Genomic DNA, 20,430 nt, shown 5'->3' with positions numbered 1-20,430 from the left:
AACTCTAAGTTCAAGAAACTAACGGTGACAGCTTGATTTATGAATTTTGACGTATTTCTTGAACTCGGATTACATTACAAAGAAGTGGAATTCTAAGCAAGCCAGATCTTGTCTATACATTCAATCATCAAATCAATAAGCTGTAATTCTGTGCAACTTGCTTCTGACTGAGGAGAAACACAAAGTGCAACTAAGGGGGCACAGATCTGAGATTTCCAAGTTCCTCCAGGGCTGGTGGCTCCATGGGTAAGGCACCTGCTCGTGCTCAATGAACTGAATTCAATCTGCAGAACCCACGTGGGGAAAGGACAACCCTGACTCCTACCAGCTGTCCTCTGACTGCCACGCAGGCACAGATTAAATAAATGAACAGGAAATAAAGAGTCCTTCCATGCTCTCAAAACTGTTCGAGAACACATTTTGGACAGATAGAAAATACTTCACCTCTTTAATGGATAATGTCAAGAGAAAAAACTTCAAATAAAATAGCATTTGTGGTAGACCTGAAAAAAAAGGAAAAAAGTATTCTTGTCCAAAAGAAAGTTCTCTTACATACTTTCACTACTTCCTCAAACAATCCCCACCTAGGAAGACAAAGATTTCAAGATTACTTAACTTTATACTTAGTAAATTCTTATTCCATTTATGTATAAATTTCTATTTAAATACATATATTTGGGGGTCAGCAACATGGCTCAGTGGATAAAAGAACTTGCTGCCAAACCTAAGAACCTAAGTTCAAAACCCAGAACCGACACAGTGGAAGAGGAGAGCCAGCCCCTGCAAGCCGTCCTCTGCCTCCACACTCACACCACAACATGACACAGACGCACACACACTGCCCACCCCACACAGAAATAATGTAGTAACAATTTCTTCAAGCAGATAGTTAGGAGATGATGAAATGTACTATATCTATTCAACAATGCCCTGGAAGGGAGGCTCAGGTACAAGGGAGAGTCTAGGTAGTTTGTTTGATACCATCACATTCAATCCTCCAGGATTGAATTCAGCCACAGCAAAGTCGAGCTGTCTCCACTTTGAAGCAAAGAAACTGAGAGCAGAACTCAAGGAGCTGCAGTGAGCCAATGGCTGACTAAGAGCCAGTCTGTGTTTACTTGACTGCAGTCATGTTTGCACTGCTGCAAACCCAGTGCCTGTTGGAATGACTGAAGGACAACACAGGAGAGCACAGCTAACTCTGTAGCACAGTCAAGGAACTGAGCCCCGAGAAGATGGACAAACACATACCATGGCTTGATAAAGAAGTCTGGATGTATCTGCAGTTCAGCGACCCATCACTCATCCAGAATGATCAGCCTGAGACCCATGGGAAGACTGAGTACAATACATTTCTCAGCAGTATTACCCAGGAGGCATAGAGAAAGAGTTTTTTATGAGAGAGTGATCAAGAAGCAGAAGCCAGGAAAAAGGGGTGTGGAATTGGCAATATAGCTGGAAACAGTTCTACCCTGTTAAGGTAAAAGAGAGCGATAATCACAATTTCCATGTATCTCTTTGGCTGGTAGATAATCTATACACACCAGAGACAAGTAAAAGCATAACAAGCATGCATATGTTGAAATACGCACCATGGTATATCCACACACAGAAACCAATCCCACATGCAGAGTAGGTAGAAAGGCAAAACCATCAAGAGAGAGCATAACAGAGCAGAACATTCTTCCTGCTAACCTTAAGCTTACAAAAATTTAGAAACTTTGTGACCAGAAGCTCTAAAAAGCAACTTAAGGACAAATGGGTGAGAAAAGAGGTTGAGAAGTCCACATAATGCTAGTACAGGGCAAGAATACAGAAACTGGCTCTTCTCATAACAGATAGTAAGGACTCCGGCACCCTGGCCCATGCTGCAGCAGCTCAATGGAAGACACTAGCACACGCTAATCAAGATGTTATTTCTTTACAAAATAACTATTCAATTAATGACCAGTCAACACTGATAAACAACAAGTAGTTACTAACTCTAAGAAAACCAGCCTCAATGAAACAAATGGGACACTGAAACAGCCATATACTTGTCACCAGTTTCATGATTCACTAAGCAAATACCCTGCTTGAAACCACGTTACCCAGGAGGGAATCATAAAGAACTGGCCGGCTGGCCTACTCCAGACATAGGAAACTGAAAGACTTGACACTAAGAAACTGAACAATAGAAAAGGGCAGTTACATTAAGTCAGAATGTATTTAAATACCCCAAACAGAACTGGTGAGATGGCTCAGTGGGTAAATTTGCTTGCCACCAAGCCTGATAACCTGAATTCAATCCTCAGGACCTACACTGTGGAAGGACAGAATCTCCACATACACACAGTGACACACATGACCCCAAATACACACGCTAGCTAAACAAACAAATGTATCTCAAACATAAAAGACTTCCAAAATGTGTTCTAGAATTCAGGATTAAAAGGAATTTTAACTCCACATGCAATGTTGTTTCTTTTGTCTAGTCTTTGTTTATAAATGACTCCTTGAGCCAGAAAACAGTGTTCAGTGTTCGACTTACTTTGTATCTTCAGAAGCCTAAACCACACTCCATGTTGCTGTAGTGAACATACAACAACTTTTTAAAGATTTATTTTTAATTCTATGTATATGATAAAGGTGAGGAGGTCAGAAGGGAATGTCAAATCCCCGAGCCACCTAACATGGCTACATACTACATGAGCAGTATACTTTTAACTGCCAAGCCATCTCTTTCCACAAATATTTTTAAGATGAATTGTCACAGGCCAACTGATACTCCATGTCTCAGTGGTAGAGGTGTCTCAGTGGTAGAGGTGTCTCAGTGGTAGAGGTGTCTCAGTGGTAGAGGGGTCTCAGTGGTAGAGGTGTCTCAGTGGTAGAGGTGTCTCAGTGGTAGAGGTGTCTCAGTGGTAGAGGTGTCTCAGTGGTAGAGGTGTCTCAGTGGTAGAGGTGTCTCAGTGGTAGAGGTGTCTCAGTGGTAGAGGGGTCTCAGTGGTAGAGGTGTCTCAGTGGTAGAGGGGTCTCAGTGGTAGAGGTGTCTCAGTGGTAGAGGTGTCTCAGTGGTAGAGGTGTCTCAGTGGTAGAGGTGTCTCAGTGGTAGAGGTGTCTCAGTGGTAGAGGTGTCTCAGTGGCAGAGGGTCTCTACCAAAGGCCCTGTGTTTGATCATGAGCACCAAAAAAAGAAAATACAACTAGGGAGGACACACTTTCAGTGACCCACTGGAGGAAGAAGGAGATCAGCAAGAGGAATACAGGAATGGAGGTGGACAATGGGTAAAGGGAATGAATAAGAGCAAAATAAAATAGCATGTACATGTGAAAATACTGTGAAACCTATCACACTGTATGGTAATGTCAATTTCTATTAAAAAACTATAGACACAAAAGATAAACTTTCATTCATTTAATTGAACGCATACTGTTTATCAGATAAAAATTGTAAAGGCATAACACAACAAGAAAAAAGATGACGATGTGCTTCTACCGCCACAGATGTTAAGAACCAATGACCTAGAGGATGGACAGGCTAGACAGGAGTCATGAGTTGCACCTTCTTCACACTGAGTCTCTTCACATGACTGATATGAAAGCTCTGTGTGCACATGTGTCAACCCAGAGACCACCAGGCACCAGCACCAAGGCTGTGAATCTCTACGAGGAGGAGGAGGGGAAAGAAAGAAGGAAGAACTACTCGGCACTGCCAGGGAGCATTCAGCAGAATGCACCGCACAGTCAACAAGTGTATATACCTTAGTCAATGACACTTTCCTTTGGGGAAGAAAAAAGTAGATAAACTGGTTATCTTTCCAGATATTTCAAATAACACATTTAGCATTAAGAAATAAAACCTTTTTCTTCTTCAGATAAGGCATTTACTTAGAGAAGTAACAACAATAATGAAAGGCAAAAGAATGGGGAAGAAAAAGGGTAAACTATGCATTCCATATTCTAACAAAGAACGGTTTCTTTATGTTTACAGCATCAATATCTATGTGCTTCTTATAATAGAAACCAAAACAGAATCATTGTCCATCTGGTCCCCAGAGGTTAGAAAGTAAACTAATCATTACAGCTGTAGCTATGTAAGTGGAGCACAAAAGAGGAGTAAAAGGAGACTTCTGTAGGATTAGGAGCACCTCTCTGTCATGACTTGGTAAGGACGTCTTGACGCCTTTATAGTTCAGGAAGCAACCCACCAGCTCCACAGAAGGACCAGCTCAAGAGCCATGGAAGGACTGGGTTCAGTAAATTTCTGAGCAGGTTGTCCAAAGGTGCAAATACAAAGAAAGGTGATCTCCCATTCTATCACCTCCATGCCCTCCCTGGCAGCTGAGCTTTGCTCAGAAAGAACCATTCTGGGTTGGCCGCCCCAGAATATAAAGTCACTCTTCCGATCCTCTCTGGCAAGGCCTTTGTAGCAGAATTGTTGGGTAAGAAGTACTAGTGCATGTGTGTTAGCCCCTCCTGCATTAATGGCATCTCCAGGACACACAGCACCAAGTCTTCATTCAATATATATCAGCTGAATTAAATCACACTGAAATCGCCATGAGCCTTAGTTTCTTCATTCATCAATCTAGAAATTGATGGCAACAAATACTCTGTCAATCTTTTTTTTTTTTTTTTTTTTTTTTACATAGGAGTCACAAACTCTATAGTTACCCAATGAAGATGCAAATAATCAGAAACTCAAAAGGCCACAGGAGTAACTTAGCCATCTACTGAACATCACATTACTATGAATGAAGTTACATGACAAGCAAAAATACAGTAGGGCTCAAAGGCTTCTGCTAAGGCTTCTGAGGAACTAAGCACCATGTACAAAGATTCTATGAAAGTTTCTATTGTGAATAACTTGGTGGGCCAGAGGCAAGATTCCCAGATGTCCTTACAAAATATATTCCTCTAAACAAGACTGCATTTTTCATAAGCTGTGCCTGTTTGCAAAAGCCCTCACTGGAGGTCACTAGGGAAAGATGACCGCCCTACCCTCAGAGAAGGAGATTGTACTCCCTCCCATACTCCTAACCATCTGAATGAAGTTCTGCCCTAATTTGCAAGTAGCTTCTGGAGGTGCTAGCTAGAGCATACAGGCTGGAAAGCTTAACTGAAGGGAGCTCCATCTATGAGGCTGTGGGGACACCATTACCCACACACGGTGAAGATTTTCTGGTACTACTGCTTTGGAGTTTCCCACTCTTACGAGTAGTCTCTCACCCAAAGTAAGCCCCAAGACTCACCAGTTCCCCAGAGTGAACTTGGGTAGAATCATTGAGAGCTTGTGGGGAGGGAATAGCTGTCTCCCCAGAAAAGGAACCTTACAACATCCCTAGAGTGGAACCGTCCCAGGAAACAAATCTTCATCAACCACAGAAAGGGCCCTGAAGATTAAGGACAGTCACAGTTGATGGAGGAATGAGTAAGAAACAGAGATGAAAGTACACTGGAGTTTCAGAAGTGAACCCGGAAGGAGCTGAAAGGGTCTAGCTGGATGGTCTACGGGCTGAAGATTTTCAGGAAGTCTAAACCTTTCCTGCCAAACTGTAGGAAAATTCCAAACTTAGAGGCACCAGAGTGCAGGAGACCAAGCACAGACCTGGGAAGTCACAGGAAAACAAATCTAAATTTTCCTCTGGGTTCCGCCACTACACCACTGGACAGCCTCTCCTATCATATCCCTAGCAAAACCTGCTTTGCAAGGTTGCTGCAAAGGTTCAAGCTGACAAACCCCAGGAAGGCATGATGCAGCAACACAGACACTAGACAAATAAATCATCCACTCCTTTTTTCTTTTGCTGAGATGACACAAATCCCCCCAACCTGGATTTTTTTTTTTGGTCTTGGAAGGATAAAGCCAAATTTATCTGTAGGCTCCAATTTGCATAGAAGGTAAACAACACCTTGGGAATTAGTGACTCACATATAAAGAACTATTTCCCAAACATTCACTTCCCCAGAACTCTAACAAAGGTTTTAGAAAGCTACTGAACTTTATCCTTCGCAGAAATAATAAGCAAGGAAAATACATTTTTACTACCTGACTGGAACCAGGATTGAGCTACAAGGATAAAGAAGCTTCCAGAATATAGAAAAAGACAGTGTGTGTGTGGGGGGGGGGGGGTCCCCAAAGGTAATCCTTTCAGGATTGAGCCTTTTAGCACAGAAAAGACACTGGAATAGAGAGGCATTCTCACACTCAAAGAATGAATCCTTCATGCTCTCTGGAGTGTTTGCTCTAATAGAGAACACACAGCAACTCCCTGGGGGCCCCGGGGCCCTCTACACAGCTCTTGGGTACACTCCACGCTTCTTGGAGTGCAACCTGCTCCTGACTCTGTGAGCTATCCCTAGGCCTAAGGTTCACTACAGCGTATTCCTCACTGAACACAAGGAACTCATCTCTGTTATGCTATGTTATGAAAGGCAGCTTGAGTTATTAAAACAGGTAAAGTGTCTTATTTGCTATCAACTTCCTTTTACAAAAATCAGTTTCCATGAGGGAATCAGCAGTCTTAGATATACACCTGCTCAATGAGGAGGAATATCCAAATTGTATACACACTGGAAAAAAAAACAGCAAGTCTTATTCTTCCCATAATTGACTATGATATAACAAATTGTTTCCAAGTGTGACTTATTACAAAGGCCCGTTGTATTTTCAATCTTTATCCCCTGTCTTTTTCAGACTGGATGATTTCTACTACCTAATCAAGTATACACACTTCCCTACCATCTCTGGTATTGTTAAGAATTCATAAACCTTTTCATTTCAGATACTATATTTTTTCATTTCTATAATTTCTACTTAGTTCTTTAGTTCCTATTTCTATCCTATCTTTTCATTCATATAATACATATTATCCATTCACTATTAACAACTGCTCCTTGGCAGCATCTTTGTGATTTGCAGTCCGCTTCTTTTGAGTAACTGTTGGGGAATATTATTTTAAAGTGTGTTACTTTTTTTTGGTTTTTCGAGACAGGGTTTCTCTATGTAGCTTTGCGCCTTTCCTGGATCTCACTCTGTAGACCAGGCTAGCCTCGAATTCACAGAGATCCACCTGCCTCTGCCTCCCGAGTGCTGGGATTAAAGGCGTGCACTACCACCTGGCAATGTGTTATTTTCGTCTGTGTTGCATTTGTTGAACTCTGTGAAGCTGTGTTATTTTGCCTGTCTAAAACACCTGGTGGTCTAATAAAGAACTGAACAGCCAATAGCAAGGCAGAAGAAAGGATGGGCGGGACTGGCAGGCAGAGAGAATTAATAGAAGGAGAAATCTGCAAGAGAAGGAGAGCTAGGAGCAGGAGGAGGAGGAAGATCCAGGGACTGGCCACCCAGCTACACAGCAAGCCACGGAGTAAGAAACACAGCAAGATATACAAAAACAGAAAAATGTAAAAGGCCAGAGGCAAAAGGTAGATGGGCTAATTTAATTTAAGAAAAGCTGACAAGAAGCAAACCAAGTTAAGGCCAGGTATTCATAATTAAGAATAAGCCTCTGTGTGTGTTATTTGGGAGCTGGGTGGTTTATTTGGGAGTTAGGTGATAGATCCCCCAAAAGAGCAAAAACAAACAACAACAAATAACAATTCTTTTAACAATGAAATACATTTCCCTGTAGGTCAGGTGTAATTTTGTATTGGCTCCTAGACACTGTATAAACTATTCTGTGGAAACTCTTAATTATATTATATTCCTTTAAAGAGGGCTATTTGTTTGTTTTAGTGAACACTTATTTTAGCTGACTTAAACATAAACTCTGCAGACTGATAACTCAGATTTTAATAATTATTTTGTCCACAGCTTACCTGCCTGGAGCCTGCTGAGTTTGTGCATGATTCAAACATAAGCAAAGATGTAGAGAAATGAGGCACTGAGCGTGACTTGCTTGTGCCTTTCAAGGATTCCCTCCTCATATCCAGTAATATTTGCCCCCAAACTGGTCTGGGGCTTTTTTTTTTCCCCTTCTTTATTACATTTATTGAGAGGGAGGGGAGGGAAGGAGGAGACGGGGAGAGGGGGAAAGAGAGTGGTTGGGGAAGCCAGGGAGAAAAAAAAATGAATGCATATTTGTCACAGCACCTGGATAGAGGTCAGAGGACAACTTCTACCATATGGGTCCTAAGGCCTGACCTCAGGCCATCAGACTTGGTGGCAAGTGCCTTCACCCACTGAGACATTTTGCTAGCCTTGTTCTTTCTCTCTCTCTCTTGTTTTCCTTCAAGCTAGAACACATGCAGATTTTCTGTAAGTGACATTTTGTTCCATCCCCCCCTTCTACTATCAATTTCACTCCAGAATCTACGATTTTGTGCCAATTTGAATGTCTTCACAAGACTGCCTTCACCAGTCTATAACTGTTAAGGCTGATGGCAGCATCCTGCACTATTAGCAGAAGGAAAACCTATACAAAGTTTTTCTAACTTCACTTTTGCTCACAGTGCTGTGAGCCATAATTAAGACAAGGCTTTGCCTGGATCATCAGTCATGTAAAGAATCAAGGCTGCAGGTACTTCTGAGAAGGCTTTTTCCCAGTGTTTCTAGTACCATGGTGCTTCTTGACTAGTTCCTCTCTACATTTCAGTTTCAAGGGCCTCTCCACATGGTTTCAACAAGTAACAGCAAGGTGGGCTCATGGAGTCAGCACTTCTTACATAACTAGCTTCTAAAAAGTGGGCCAATGAAGGACTATGCCACAAATAATACAGGCTCATTCCTTTTATAGGTTACTGTTCAAAGAAGTCATGTGAGCTAGAGAGATTCAACAGGATGGAGAAACAGATGCCTTGATAGGAGTATGGTAAAACGACATTCAGAAATGTACATACAATAACAAGAACTTTTACAGATGTCTTAGAAAATATAACCTATAATAGATTTAATATTTAAATAAGCAAAACAAACACTGTCCAAAGTAAATTCCAGTAAGACAAAAAGCCTCTAGTTGCAGCTAGGCTTGGTGGAACATGTCTTTAATCTCAGTGCTCATGAGGCAGAGGCAGGCAGATCTCTGTGAGTTCAAGGCCAGCCTGGTTTAAATAGCAAGTGCTACGACATCCAGGGCTACATAGAGAGAGCCTATCCAGGGGATTGAGGTGGGTGGGTGTTAATTCATTGTGAAGCATGTGACCTATCATCATGCCACTCTTTTATCAATATCAGTCTTAAGTTTTTAGTACCATCAGCTCTACAATGTTCAGTACAAAAGAGGGAATAAAGAGGTTCTAAAGGTGGCCTCTCCTATTTCCAGAAACTAAATACATAGCCATTCAAAACACCGAGTTTTAAAGACTCAGTACAGGGAACTATTCACCCATAAATGTAGGATGTACAAATCAAGGATTTTTCTAACAGCAATACCAGTTTTGGGTTTTATTCTTTTTAAGACAGGGTCTTGCTATGTAGCCTACACTGACCTTGAAGTAGTGATCTATCTGTTTGGTCCTCCTTGGAGCAGGAATAACAAGTGTGTGTCACCATGCCTGGCACCATGTTTCTGAAATGCCTATTACTAGAAAAATTTCCAAACTTTTAAAAATCATTTTCTGTTGCCGTTCTTTGTTATTTTTGAGATCACATTTCACTATGCAGCTCTGGCCACCTAGAACTTGCTATGTAGAATAGGTGAGCCTGGAATTCATAGAGATCCACCTGCCTCCAAGCCTGGCGATTTTTGTTTTTATTTTATTGATTGCTTCCTACATCATAATAGAGTGTTTAAATAAACAGACTTCAAACAAACACTGCTAATTTATAAGCAAGAAGAATTCCCCAAATACATTCAGGATAAAGACAATGAAAAAACTATAAAAACACATCAAGCAAAAAAAAAAAAAAAAAAAAAAAAAGCGACACATACGCCAGTCAGATGGGTTAGCAGATAACGAGCTCTTGTTATCTCTCAACCTAAGCTTGATTCTGGACTGGCTGGTGAAAGAGAGAACCGACCTCATGTGCATGCACTGGGAAGCATGTACCTATACTGTTCCACACTCATACATATCACACACACACACACACACACACACACACACACACACACACCCCACTAAAATAAAAAGAAAAAATTTCAAGTATGACATATTGTGCTTATTTGTAGCAAAAAGGATGTACCATACTATTTTATGTTACATATTAACCATAGATATTCCTTACAATCAATTTTCTAAGAATTCACGTAAGGTTTCACTCCCCTGCAGAGTGAAGGTATTCTAAATTCTAAATGGCATATTCTAAACAAAGTTCTATGTGGCACACGAAGAAATAATCTTACTTTGTCCTGGTTTTCTTTATTCTTGTAACACAGGTTTCCAATCAGACGAATGAGATGAGATTTAAACCCTTCAGTCATGTGTTCGATGTCACCCTCTGCTTTTAGAGAGTCAGAGGGACTAAAGATGTTCGTGGTATCTTTTCCAATTACATGAATCACCCGTAAAACATCTAGAGCAAAAGAGTAAAGTTCATTTTCCATTAGAAAGTAGCACAGCATCTAAGTTCTCCATAAACAAACACATCGGATTAAAATAAAGTAGATAAAGTACCTAACACTCCTTCAACAATGATTCACATGTGGCGTCCAGCTCAGCAGTTGAGCACCTGCCTAGAGTGCATAAGGCCTTCGGTTCATCCTCAGCACCACCAGAAATGCAACAGCAGTAACAATAACTAGATAGCTTCTTTGCTTTTGCATTAAATTTTTTTAAGTCCCAGTTTGAAGGAGGCTGACCATAACAATCGGCCTCACTCAATTTATATTAATCCACAAAGGAAAGTTAACTAAAATTTTGCAATACTTTTCTTATAAAATGATTTTCAATTCTAATTTATTTATACAAAATCTAATGTGATAGCTAGTCAGATAAGTGTAAATCACAGAGGTTTTGGTAATGACTTACAGCTTTCTCAATGGCCAATAATCAACCTCAGCCATGGACTGGCATTAGCTGTAATCACAGGAAATATACTGCTATATTCTGTGAAAAGCCCCAAGCAGCCTATGAAAACAGACAATCTTCCAGGAGTTATACATTTTCCCATATTATTTCATTTAACCCTCTGAATAAACGTATTAAATGCAGGCATTACTTTCACAATTTTACATGAAGTAATCAGACTCAGAGAAGCAGTAACTTGGCAGAGATAGGGTAGCAACCCACATTGGTCCTAGCTTCATAATAATTACCAGTTTGGTTATTTATTCTGATCATCATTAAAAGTATTGATTTAACATAGAACTCTGGGATGGAATTCTATGTACCTTCTACAGAGCACTGTTAGTTAAACTACACTTGTAGATACAAAGACATCTTTCTTCTAAATTGACATCTAGAAAAAGTACCTGACTTTTTTTTAAAGGAAAACATTGAATAGTGACAAGCAAAACTGATGGCTGGGTATCTACATGAACGGAGGCTCTACTTGACTTGATTTGCAAACAGCTTTTGAGTAAAGACAGTAATGTTTCAAATACTGGCCTCCTAATTATTAATTGTTAATCTTCTTGTTACAAGATTAAATCTCTAAGGTGAGTGAAACACGATACTTGTTCTTGGAAGTATAATTGGGGAAAATATATTACCATATTTTATAATGAAAGTTGTGGTATAATAAAACTTAGAAAAATCACCCTTATCATTTGCAAATCCCCATCATCAGTTTCAAACACATTCCCATGAGGTGACACTGTAGGTATTCAGAGGGGCCTGATTAGTCACGTGCTACTAAGTAGGACCCAAGAAGGCAAGGAACAACTGTGCAGCCTCACCTGAAGCAACCTCACAATTCCATTCAAGAAAAAGTTCCAAAGACCCTAAGTGAAAACACCCAAACTACGGGTGGTTTGTGTTTGAATTTATAGTCTAGAGCACGTCAAAGATCTCCTAACTAAAAATGCTGTGTCTACTATTTCACTCACCAATCACTCGCTCCATCAGCCCAGGAAAAACTTGTAGGTAGCCGAGCAGCTCAGTGTTGGATGTCATTTCACACAAGACGTCCAGAAGCCGAATGGTAGCCAGTGCTTCCTAAAAAGATAAGAAATCAGAATTGTAACTTTGCTTTTTTCAGAGGACCTAGTTAGTTCCCAGCACACATACTGGGGTAGCTCACAACTCACAAAAGCAGTACAGGATATAACCACTGAACAATCTTTCCAGCCCTTAAGAGAGTAATTTTTAAGTGATACACCAAAGTAATGTTGGCTTTATTATTTTTTTATTGACTGATTAATTTTGATTTTTCAAGATAGGGTTTCTCTGTGTAGTCTGGCTATCCTAGAACTCATTCTGTAGACCAGGCTGGCCTCAAACTCAAAGAGATCTGCCTGCCTCTGCCTCCTAAGTGCTGGGATTAAAGGCCTGTTAATGTTTTTTTTTAATAAAAGAAATTTAATGAGTAATATGGAGAACATGTTAGGTGGGATTAAACTGACTTCCTTTCAGTCAGTAACACAGAGTCTAGGGGAAAAAAAAACTATGTCTAAATAGTGAAACCTTATTCAACCTTTGAAAAACTATATAGTAGGACCCGTGAGAGGGCTAGGCAGGTGCCTGTGCCCAAACCTCAAACCCTGAAATCAACATGTTGGAAGAAAAGAACCTTTTCTACTATTTCCTAGAAAATTATTTTTTTATATTATATTTATTATATATTACACATATAATCATGTACTATACATATATAATATATATGTGTAAATGATTATGTATTTGTGATTATATATTTTATAAAAGCAACTTATTTATATATGTTATGTATTTTGTAATATATAACAATATGATATGTGTAATATATTATTAGAGTGTGTATGTATGTATGTATGTATGTATGTATGTATATCTGTTGCTTTTCTCATGTCTGGGACAAAACACCTAGCAAAAGTTCTCAAGAAAGGAGAGGTATATTGTGACCCACACTTGAGGGTTTTGCTCTGTCATGACCTGCAAAGTGTTGACAAAAGCAGCTGGAGCAGCAAGAACATGAATGAAGCAGCTGGTCCTCAGTCAGGAAGCCTAGAGAGATAAAGGCTAGTGCTCATGCGTCAACCTTTGTGTTCAGTCTGGGACCCCAGCTCATGGACTGATGCCACTGCTTTTTAAAGCACACCTCACTGCTCCCCCTGCTGGGAACAAAAGCAACTATCTCCAGAAAGGCAAACCAATGCTGAGACTTCTTCCTTTCTCTCCCAAGAAGAGAACTGCTGTGGACATGTAGGGCAAGGAAAGGCAACCACCAAGGGGCCTTGAACCCAAGCACAAACAGGGCAGTGTGCTCTCACAGCCAAACATCACAAATACGACTTCAATTATACCAGAACTCAAGAATTTCCCATGATCACTCACTCTCCAGGGTCCACTAGGATCTATTTTCTGCTTCTCTGCATACCTTTTCATGCTGTTTGGGTGTCCATTCTGGAGTCCAAGTTCTCCCACCTTGTCTCAAGCTACTGCCAACAGCATTCTAGCATCAATCCTATCTTGATCAGTCTTACCAGGACACAAATGATCTATTTTTTAAAAATATATTTAAAATCTACTTCATCGAGATATACTTTATACACAATACACACCTTTAAGTGTACAAAACAGAGTTTGTCAAAGTACGCAGCTATGAATAACATTTCAAAAAGTTCCCTTGTGTCCCTGTGGAATTACTCTCAGCCCTGACTTAAGCCCCAGCTAACATGACCTGTTCTCTGTCATTATCCACGAGTCTAACCTACTACTGAATCTCACAGAAATGGCATCCTGGTCTAGCTTATTTCACCTGCTCACATGCTACTTTGGGACTGTCTTTCCTGCTGTTCCAGAAGTGCTTTTATTTTGCTACTGAACAGTTCCAAAGAGAAGAATTCTGACTTAATTCAGAGAGAAGGGCAAAGAAATAGGTACAAGCAGAGGTTTATCCAGCAAAAAGGTAGGGATAGAATTACTGCCAACTAGCTTCAGTAGCCTTTAGTAAAGGAGAATGTAAGATGGTTAACCAGAAAGGGTGAGGTTAGGAAGTGCCTACCCTGAGTAGGAGAAATACTTTTTAAACAACAGCTCAGAAACCTTTATTAAAAGGTTGGTGTTTTAGGGGGCTGGAGAGATAGCTCAGTGGTTAAGAGAACCTACTGCTCTTCCAAAGGTCCTGAGTTCAAGTCCCAGCAACCACATGGTGGCTCACAACCACCTATAATGAGATCTGGTGCCCTCTTCTGGCCTGCAGAGACACATGCAGACAGAATACTGTATATAATAAATAAATCTTAAAAAAATAAAAAATAAAAACCATTTTTTAAAAAAGAAAAAAAAGGTTGTTTTAAGATTTTATTTTATTTTAAAAGATCTATTTTTGTTTTATATGTATGAGGATTTCACCAGCCTATATGTATACCACATGTATGCCTGGTGCCCTTAGAGGCCAAAAGAAGGTATTAAATCTCCTAGAACTGGAGTTACAGATAGATGGTTTTGAATTGCCAGGTGGGTGTTGGGAACCTAACTCAGGTCCTTTGCAAGAGAGTATGGACATGTACAGAGTGTAAACACAGCGCTGTTTACAATGAGTAGACGTAGGAACAATCTCCATGTCTAACTACAGGGATGACCATGCTCATTCAGAATATGTGTTAAGTGCCCACTATGTTTATAGTACTATGACCATGGCCACACTTCTGTCAAGTGGGACTGACAAGTGAATGGCATAAAATCCATCTATGTGTCTTTAACCCACATCTGTGGATCTATGCTTAGCTAAAAGTACCAACCAGAATTACTTTTCAAACCACTAAATTGTACTGGAAAAAACAAGGGCATGGTTTCCCCTTATCTGTATTTCTTCACGATAACATTTTTTTTTTTTTTTTTTAAGCTGAGGACCGAACCCAGGGCCCAAGCACTTTACCACTGAGCTAAATCCCCAACCCCTTATCTGTATTTCTAAGTTCTCTAGTAAAACCACCTCTCACTCAGGGAGTATACTTACACCTTCCAAGAAGGGTTAGAGAGGTGGGTCATCAATGAAGAGCTATCCCAGAGAACCCAAGTTCAGTTCCCATCACTCACATAAGGCAGCCTACAATCACCTGTAATTCTAGCTCCAGGGGATCTGTCACCTTCTTTTGGCTTCCACAGGCAACCACACATATGTGGCACACATTCACACAAAACACACACATAAATAAGAACAAATCTTTAGAACCTTTTAAGAAAGAAACCTCATAGAGGACTTGACTGAACTGGAAAACCAGTCTGTTCTCCTCCTCCAGGCCTATGAGATCCATCTTCTTACCTGATCTTCGGTGTTAGGCTCCGAGGTCAACTTTAGCACATTCCTACACTGATCCACAAATGAGTTTGCAATCAACTCGGCATGGCGCAAAAATATAGAAATGTCATCCTTTGTCAGTTGCTCGTCACCCACTAGCTTGGCTATCATAATGTCTAACAGTGTAACCCTGTAAAACAAAAGAGTTCTGCATGAGTATGTAACATCTATACTGTGTGATACCAAGAATGACTTCCAGAGGACATTTTAAGAGTTACTTTCATTAAAAAAAAAAAAAAAAAAAAAAATTGAGAAAGAGTTTCTCTGTGTAACAGTCCTGGTTGTCCTGGAACTCACTCTGTAGACCAGGCTAGTTTTGAACTCACAGAGATCCACCTGCCTCTGCCTCCCAAGTGCTGGGATTAAAAGCATGTGCCACCACCACTGGCTTTTTTTCTTTTCTTTTTTTTTAAAATGTTCATTGGTGGTTTGCCATGGGTATCAGCTCCCCTGAAACTGGAGTTACAGACAGTTGTGAGCTGCCATGTGGGTGCTAGGAATTGAACCTGGGTCCTCTGAAAGAGCAGTCAAGTGTTCTTAACCACTGAGCCATCTCTCCAGCCCCATTTTAAAATGTTTTAACTTTATTTTAATATCTAGCTCAGAAAAACTTTTATTAATAAAGCTAATTATCAATTACCTGTTTTTGAAAAAATGTTTAGTTTCTTCTATGTGACTTACTAGCAACAAAAACTGTCCAATACACTTTTTAGATCCGTAACTGTTAAATGTTAAAATAATTAAACATTTCAGAAAGGTTGCAAATTTAAGTTTTACAAATACATTCACAATAATAGTAGCAAAAGTAAAGTAGCTAACATTTATTCACTACTTAACACCAGTCTACGCACGTTACACATATTAGCTGATTTAATCCTTACAAATTTCCACAGAACAAGTACTATCATTAGTTTTACATTAAAGATGTCAATCTAAAAGTAATAACAAACATCTGTAATCCATCAGGCACCCACTCTCCCATATACAAACATCATACATGCACACGCCTGTGTGCACACACACGTAAATGATTTTGTCTAAGTCACTAGCTGACATGACCATTTCTAATTCACTAGTAACCAAACAGGTACATACTTTCTCTCTCTCAAAATTATGATTTCTGCATTTTTTATGTAATGGACATGCAAAAGACTTAGGGAAGTTTTTTATAGCAAAAAAAAAAAATACCTATTTAGTTACATTTAAAGTGACATGGGCTATAGTTGTTCAAGTCACATATATGCAACCATGAGTAGGTTTTGATAAGGACCAAGAATGAGGGTAAGAGGGGGAAAGAGTGCTTTATGAGCATTCTAGAGCAAGAAATACAATATCTGTAATTCATAGTCAAAGACTGGCATCTCCAGTAAATTTTCAATTTAGATTTGAATTTCTCCAAAAGTGTGATTTGTTGAATGCTATATGCTACAAAGGCCAAAACTTGTATTAACCCAGAACAGCAGCAAGCTAACCAAGTAGAGGCAATAACTGCTGTTGACAAACTTCATCTGTACCTTGGTAAGTTACAGAAAACAGAGTCAGCAGGCTGGAGTAGCAGCTATCTCTGCAACCTCAGTAAGCATTGCACTACAGAGTCTCAGATGCCTAACCTGGAAAACACAACAATGCCCAAGTCACAGTGACTGAGGATCTGAGGTCAGTGGTGGGACTACAGTTTGAATATGGAACATCCCCACAATTCACATAGTAACATATAGTACTGGCACTGCAGTTTAATGCATATAAGAGCACATGCTATGAAAGCAAGAGAAGCTAAGCTTTAATTCCTAACACCTATGTAAACCTAGCCACAGCCTTGTATGCCTACAGCCCCAATGTTAAGGGGCAGAGACAAACAGATCTTGGAAGCCTGATGGCTAGCCAGCCTAGTCAAAAACCATGAACTTCGTGCTAGGTGAAAGACCCTACCTATGAATGAATGAATGAATGAATGAATGAATGAATGAGTGAATTGAAAGAAGCTGGAAAATAACAGAAGACTCTCAACATCATCCCTTAGCCTCCATGTGCACACACATGCTCTCACACACTTGCACAAACACCATTCCGCCACAATCTTAGTCCCTAGATGGTACTATTTTAGGAGATGGGAGAATTTCAGGAGGTGGGCCTACCTGGAGGGAGTAGGTAAGTGAAGGTATGCCTTTGAAGGTTATACATGGTCCCCCATCCCTTCCTCCAGCCCATCAGGAAGTGAGCCACTTTGTTCCCCCACATGCTCCCAATCATGGTACAGTACCTCACAATGGCCCAGAAGCTAGACTCAAACCTCTAAAACTGTGAGCCAGAACAAATCTTTCCTCCATCAAGCATTTATTTGTCTTTGTATTTTCAGTGTTTAACCACTACTTTCCAGAGATACATTGAGAAAACCCACAGCTTCCAAAAGAGGAGGGAGCTAAGGCTGTAACACAGTACTAATGGTAGAAGCCATAAGCAAAAACAGCAATTCATAGTTGAGCATGGTGGCACATACTTTGCAATCTTAAGTCTCTAAAGCCAGCTTTTGGGAGGCCAACGCAGTCTGAGACCAGCTTAGACAATATAGTAACACAGGGACATTCCCCTCACATTTGCTGACTACTAACTATGCAAACACTTAAGACTTTAATACATCATCTTTATAACTATATTACTTTAGGTAGTTATAGTAATTCCATCAAGTGACTATTACTATCCCTTTGCATAGATGAAACAGGGCTCTAAAAAGGTTAAATGAGTGAGCCACCCAAATAGCAGCTGCCCTTTGTTCCTGTGCCACATGCCCACATTAGAACCTGAGCACTGTACACACTGCCTCTGCAGCCTTTTCAACCTGCTAACAATTACACGGGCTCAGCAAGAATGGGGACCAGAAAGTGCATAATACTGGCTCTCATTATTAGTGAATCATACCAAACAAACTGATTACATGTGTATTCAAATTTCCCTCACAAATAATCTGCTCCCAAAAGACTGCCAGCTCCTAAGTAAAAGAGTCAAAACTCTAACAATTACAAGAATGCACACATGAAGAGAGCACTTTCACACACACAGTTATTGCCTATACCACACTAGGCAGGGAGTGTGCTCACTGTTCACCATCATGCCCCAGGAGCCACCAGCAGATACTTAGCACAGTACTTGTCTTAGTCACTGACCCACAAACATATTTTAAAATGTGGACAGCCAACCAGATATTCTAATTCAGGGGACAGGGGACACAGTCAGACATCTCAAAGGAGTCTTCTATGTCCCTCTGTTGCTCTCAAGTGTGGTTCCTCATCTGACTCACAGAATTTGAGAACATTCTGAGTAACACACTGTCTCCTTGGTTCTCCCAAGGATTCTCCATGCACAGGAGAAAAATTTACTTGTCACATAAACCTGCTGAGAAAAACTCTTACTTGTAGTCCTACTAATCTGCCAAAGAAAACTTCTGAACAAAGAATACACCCTATCTTCTTCAGAAAGAGGCAAAGGGCACCACGCTTCCACTTCATCCAGAACCCAAGACCCTCACAGCCCTCCTCCCCAGCATGGATCTCTCCACATTATTAGCATGGACACCAACAACAATATACACAACAACCCTTCATTCAATGGCTGGAGTCTGTCACCGTAAAGGGCTCACTCCCAAGTCACTCTGAGACTCCAGGACTTGGATTCCACAGCTCTGTGGGTACAGAGAGAGGGATTCTGACTACTAAGTCCTTCTCTCGGATTCACAGCATGAGCCTCAGAGCAGTTCATACTACATCTCCCTCTCACCAATGCAACACAATCCACAAACAGGTCAACTCTGGTGTAGTCATCAGACAGTTAGTAGATGACTGTTGGGGCTATCTGGTGTAACGATGTGGTAGAGCATTTGCCAAACCATACATGAGACTCTGGGTTTGACCCCCTAGGACCATAAAGATAAATCATAAAAACGTATTGGTTGCAACAAAAACTTCAGTTACCAAAACAAAGCCCAATCTTGTCCTTCCTGCCCAATGCTCTGACCCACTGCTCTCTCTCCTTTTTTTTCAACCAAAATGAAATTGTTACTATTTCGTAAACACATCCAAACACTGCCACAGGCAGTCAGAAATCACTTACTGGGTGATTCAAGTAACAAGAATTTGCTTTTATCCCTATTTGGGAATAAAAATGTTTGTAGTTTTTTCATCTGTAGAAAGCAGTATAACTTCCTACATTTAGGTCACATTTTAAGACTACATGGTTGTATATATTGAAAATATGTGTTAGTATAGATAAATTATATCCATGTTCACGTGTGCAATTCTAAGGGCATGAAAAACACAAGTACAAATCCTGGGACAGAATACTTTTGATTGGTCTGTTTTGAACAACAAAGCTTATGATAGCTGGCACTGTGGCTGGAGCCATACTGCCACTCAAGATAAAAACTACCAGACACACCTCCACTAAAACCTAAGTAAGTCAGTGTGCAGACTTGATCACTATTCATTCATTTCTGGAGCTAGCAGGCAATAACTGATCAAGATGTCTAAACCATGCTTTGTGTGCCATCAATGTCAGACACACTGACTATGGAACACTCAACCCAAGAGGAATGCAGCACATCCACAAAACCTGCCTGCTCTCTTCTTTAAAGGGACATGACCTGTGTGTCCTTGTCCTCTGTGCTATGGGTGTTTGAAGGCTTGCATGTGTACACAGAATTTCATCTACCGCCTGAATTCAGTGTTAAGAAGCATACTACTTGGATTACCCTTACTATCTACTAGGTTGAGTGTGAATGGGCCTTGTAAATGTTCTTCCTCTCTAATAAAGGTACGCTAGTTTATATGAATTATCTACCAGAAAACCAGAAAAATATATTTGAAATAATCAAACTAGTTATATGAACAAATAAATACATTCTAAATATACAAGTATATAATGCATACTTCAATTAACTGTCACTATGAAATTTTGTTCTTAAAAGTTTTATTTCTATTTCTTTAGCATGCTTTTACTAAATAATGGCATCAAACTGAATTCAGTGACCCTATAAAAATCACTGCCTGTTGTGGCTAGGTTGTGATGTTAAGCAAGCAATGTAAAACTAGCACCTCACAGACAGATGTACTTGGAGGCCTTTGCCAATGACAAAT

The 20,430-nt window shown here is 40.2% G+C and overlaps 1 protein-coding gene across 1 annotated transcript in view; it reads right to left on the bottom strand.

The window, feature by feature from the left end:
* The window catches only part of Atxn10 (ataxin 10), a 134,612-nt gene that overhangs the window by 66,112 nt on the left and 48,070 nt on the right, over positions 1-20,430 (bottom strand). The window contains exons 7-9 of the mRNA XM_036209030.1: positions 15,269-15,434; positions 11,910-12,018; positions 10,266-10,435 (exon numbers count right to left, since the gene is read on the bottom strand). Coding sequence (XP_036064923.1) covers positions 10,266-10,435; positions 11,910-12,018; positions 15,269-15,434 — 445 coding nt within the window. The remainder of the gene's footprint in view (positions 1-10,265; positions 10,436-11,909; positions 12,019-15,268; positions 15,435-20,430) is intronic.

Source organism: Onychomys torridus, chromosome 16 (assembly GCF_903995425.1).
Source record: "Onychomys torridus chromosome 16, mOncTor1.1, whole genome shotgun sequence".
NCBI lineage: Eukaryota > Metazoa > Chordata > Mammalia > Rodentia > Cricetidae > Onychomys > Onychomys torridus.
Note: the sequence above shows the minus strand (reverse complement) of the source record. Positions and strands in the feature narration are given on the sequence as shown.